A 5,085-nucleotide genomic window follows, 5' to 3' on the forward strand; every position below is an offset into this window, starting at 1 on the left:
TTCCAGAACAACGAGCCAACCGTACAAGACTTGACTTACCCATAGAGGGTCCACCCACAGGGGTGGGTCAACCCAGAGGGGGTGGACCACAAGTAGGGCAATGCCGAGGACGGCCCATCGGACAGGGCACTACCAACCAAACACCGCGAGGACCACGACCTTGCCCGCACTACTATATACTTTTCGGCACATGCGTACAGCAAGTGCCCCAAGAAAGAAGAAAGCAATCGTCAGAAAGCAGCAGCTTGTGCAGCGCAGCAATCTCAACCCGTCCATATAGAACAGTTAACCCTACCAATGGCAACACGGTACAAGAGATGGACGAAGAACATTGACAGGCTTGGTGAGCGGAAGCTAGCATGGTAGACATTGTGAATGCATACACTGATGAATACATGTTGTTAATAAATGCAAATGATAATGCTTACACACCTTATTCTTTAATTCTTAACCCACGAGACCAAAGATTCCACATAGACATACAAATCAATGGCACCACATACGATACACTAGTAGATTCAGGAGCACAACTTTTATGTATGGATCGCAGTGTGGTAACTGAACTATACTTGTCAGTAAAAGCACAACCCGGATACATACAACTAGCACAATCTGATGCACGAGTACAACGTACAGGTTCCACAGAAGTATGTGACATCAATTACGTCGGTAGAAAGACATAAAATTCTTAGAGGTACTCGACCTCATAGACAAGAAATCACCAATCCTTTTAGGTATGGACATTCTACCATACTTGAACATATATATAGTGGGATAATCAGTTCACTCACACCAACGGATGCCATATGTGAATCACTTCTCATACCACATGAGGAAGACCCTGAACATGAACAATAAGGATTCAGAGGTTCACTCTCGGACTTGTTAGACCAAAACCGCAAGATACCACCTGAGGTACACTGCAACTGACCAGGATTAGTAGTGGAGATACCAGGTCAAGAAGTCAAACAATGAACATTCGTGTGAGTGTATAGAGAGCAGCTGAAGGATACGAGCGGAAGAATATAACAGATCTCTTCTCGAGTACGGTTATCTCAGGCTGGAAAAGTCCCTAGTCAGAGAGAGCCAAACTGTGTCTTTATTTGTGTTTTCTAATTTACTAGACTCGGGTTTATACTTAAGTGTTTCTCTCACACGCGTGTAGCATATAGATACCAGATTATCAAAAAGCCGATACAAACCCCAAAACCTCAGAATCATTTTATATTGAGTTTTGGAATTAGGATTGGAATATTCCTGATATTAGAGTCATCAGAAATATTAGCGGTAGAACCAGTCAGCTAAACCGGGACTCCGGGACTCCGCGTGTGAGAGAAACACTCCAGTAAAATCTTGAGTATAGTGAATTAAAAAACACAACTAAAGACTCTGGTCGGTTCTCTCAGACAAAGGACTTTTCCTAGCTGAGATAATCGTACTTGAGAAGAGGTCTATTGAATCTTTTGACTCATATCTTTCAGCTACTCACTATACTCTACAACTTTTGCAATATCCTAACTTAGATTAGTCATCAAGAATTTTATCATACCGAAAAGATTATATTAGTAGGTGAAGAAGGACTCCTTCCTGTCTTGGGGAAGTTCTGGAAGTAATATACAAATTATTATTTATGATAGGAACAAGGAAGAAGCAGAAACAGAGGTCTGGCCTTCGCAGAGAGTGCCGATACTTCAAGCTGCAGAAGACAGGAAAACAAAGAGGAGCTAAAGACACAAGCTCCACAACGACAAGTAACATCAGCGCAACAACTGATGTAAATATATCGTGTTCCAGAAGTAAGCTGGACATGTGTCAAGGTGTGAAAAGTTGTGTGGTACAAGTTAGAGAAAACCTCAGTCAGTGAAGAAGAAAAAAAATCGAAGTGACGTCAGGGGCCTTGTACACCAACAAGAGATAGGCTAACAACAAGGCAATGCACCTTGAGATCAAGCATAGCAAATCATAAAAGTGGGTCATAGCAATTAGTGGCAACTTTATTAAAAAAGGTGTCTAGAACAAGCGGATCAACGTTAAATAATATTAACTCACATCCTAATTAGTAGCCACGACATCAAAGGCTGAGGCGTTATTAGACAGACTAGTAGCAAGGCCGATTTAGAGGTTTTCTACAATTACAAACCTAGCATAAGAAATCACAGTACAGTGACTCCAAAGGAGACTAGCAGATTCTATAGGGCCATATAAAACACAATCGTCAAAGGATGGTACAGACACCAGATATAAGAAACAAATAAGTAAGTGTACCAAATCCGTGCATCGAACTCAGGTGTAGACCAGACACAGACTTAATTATAAACACACAAATGAGTGTAACGAGTTCGTACATCGAAATCAGATGTAGGCCAAACTCAGACTTAATTAATAAAAGGATCTATATACAATTACTAGAGACTCCTATAGATATCAACAAGCAAGCACACAAAATTGAAGTCAAATACTTCTCACACACGATTAGTGAAACACCAGTATGTTCCATGAGTCGGGATTATAGACGGTGACACACAAATAAAGATAAACAATTAGAAGTACAGAAGCAAACCTTGGTACTAGAAATCAGATCTTGACAAAACAAATAGTGCACAAGCGACTTGATCAGGTATAAGCAATACCAAGAAGATTGAAAAGCTGCTCAAAGCAATTCACATGCTCCTCATAATACATGGAATACATCACTACGATACAGATAGAGAATGATATAAATTAGTCACAAAAGATCACTCAACATTTAAGTGACTAATCTGATCAGGTATAAGCAATACCAAGAAGATCAATAAGAGTCACAAGACAAATCACATGTCGGAAATCAGCACACAGACACACAAAACTACGAATAGAGTAAGTCATGGACGAACAAAGCTAAACCATTAGAATCAGATCAAGTGCAAGAAGTGCTAAAAAAGATCAATACATAATTATCGATTTAGATCAAGTACAAGTAGTACTACGCGATCAGGACAAGATTCACAAGTCAAGACTCGCAAGAGTGTCGAAGGAAACAACCCATTCAGAAATGTTGTAATAACATAAACGCAATAACCATATGATTATAAACACAATAAACATATGAAGTTATGAGATGACACCAATTGAATCAAGTGTAAACAAAGTATTACTAAAGATCAAGGTAGACTAAAAGGGTCATAACAGATCAAGTAACAAGCTGTTGATTACCTCAGACACGAGACATCTCGGGCACTCGGGTGAATAGAAAACTCAGCGACGATGGGATACAAGACAACTGCAAAACATTGAAGCTACAACAATAAGGGCAGGTACACACAGGCATAAGCTACCCACCACATACAAGCATACGACACACTCAAAATACGAGAGTTCGGGACACACAACTATACATTAAACCAATGTACAAAGTTCGATACAACGTAAAGGTTGTCAATAGGATCGACGATCAAGTGTGACGTCAAAGGGAACGAACTTCCTAGGTGACGTCACCAGGACCGAACATCTTGTTAAGACCATACACGAGAAAAGAATTCCACAAGTGACGAAATAAACACAAGCGAGTTCACACTTGACGAAATAAGCTTGACTAACAAACATCAAATAAACCCTCCCGATTACAGGAAGGAACACAACAAGCTACCGTAACACACAGGAAGGTAAACACTTCCCATGGAAGTGCAGCAAAGCAATACCACAATACAAGTAAGTAAATGAACCCGATTTTTATTTATTTATTTTTACAAATTGTTACTAAAGACAAGGAGGGTGAAGCGCACATACGTACAGAATATAGTAAGAGTCTTTACTGATAACTTGCAATAACCACACACCATCACATACATCTCAAGATGCCAACGGCAACCAGAGCAAGCGTGTATGGTGATGACGAAGAGGGTGTGGGCACGGATGGCGCAAGGGGGGGGCAAGCCCAGGTAGTGGCTCAAGCTGGCCTACACCAGGCGCCGGGGGGGGGGAGGGGGGGAGGATTGCCCATACTAGCCTCAGCGATGCGTTTAGAAATATACAAAAGTATATGCCAATGTAACCATGTCCTGGTTAGTAGGTTTGTACCCAAATTGGAAGAAACAACACCGGTGCCTATAGCAACTCTATGTAAGAGGAGAGTAGGCATCCACGACCAACAACCCGAACGACGCATGCCAATCGTCGACACCGAGCTCAGACGACGATACGATCTAGCTGTCAATGAGTGTGGCGATGATGAGGAGGATGAACTCATTCAAATCAGTCAATATTTAGTGAGTTAGAACTCATGCGTTCACGCTTGGGTGATAAGATAAACGAACCTGCACTTGCAAAACTGCACTTGCAAAACTACTAAAGACCTCGCCTGGTCCATGCCACTATGTCAGTACCCAGCACTAGTAATAAATCTAGTAGATTCCACTGATGCAACGGAGAAGACCAAGGCAGTGCTCAATGAGTTAAGAGGCACTGAAACACAGATAACCAAATACTTCAAGGATTCTGGACAATTCAATAGAATCATTATTGACAGACTCAGACACCATCCAGTAGACTATCTGTTAGAATACTTTCTCAATGACATACAGAACAAGACAGTGTACGTAGAGGTGCGCACAGAGCGAGCGCATAAGACAATGGATATGTTAGAGGAGCGTTGCCGCAACTCAGACAAAGAGTCTATAAACGTGCAAATTCTCAAGGTCCAAAGATACCAAGCACTTACGTACTACGGACAACAAGAGAAAGTGTATGCTCTCATCAGGGTCACTTATCGGACATGAGACACACTGTGTTTCACTCTCTTACTGAAGCAAGCATAAGAACGGCAGCCAAAGTACAAGGAGATCGGTTGTTAAGAGAGCGTCAGAAGCGACACCACCCGCAAACACCCAATCGCAGTCAGACTCATAGTAGCACAACTACCACGACCAAACGGCACAAACCGGACAACAGTGCACCCAAGCAAACCAAGCCATTAGGACAAACATAAGAGAAGAAAGGGGCGCGCGAGGAACGTGCATGTCCTTAATGCAATGTGATGCCAGCTCCACATCGGTTCAGCCAATGTCCCATGAAGGTATCGAACCAGGCCAAACAGGCCGAGGAGCGTGT

General features: G+C 42.0%; 1 protein-coding gene across 1 annotated transcript; it reads left to right on the forward strand.

Annotated features, from left to right (window-relative positions):
* Window positions 1-3,833: 3,833 nt before the first annotated feature.
* SARC_00656 (hypothetical protein) lies at window positions 3,834-4,754 on the forward strand (the record flags this gene model as incomplete). The annotated part of the gene is made up of 2 exons (XM_014305648.1): window positions 3,834-4,244; window positions 4,359-4,754. The coding sequence occupies 2 exons, from the start codon at window positions 3,834-3,836 to the stop codon at window positions 4,752-4,754; spliced, it is 807 nt and encodes a 268-aa protein (XP_014161123.1).
* Between the last annotated feature and the right edge of the window lie 331 nt (window positions 4,755-5,085).

The sequence above is a fragment of the Sphaeroforma arctica genome (genome assembly GCF_001186125.1).
Source record: "Sphaeroforma arctica JP610 unplaced genomic scaffold supercont1.22, whole genome shotgun sequence".
NCBI lineage: Eukaryota > Ichthyosporea > Ichthyophonida > Sphaeroforma > Sphaeroforma arctica.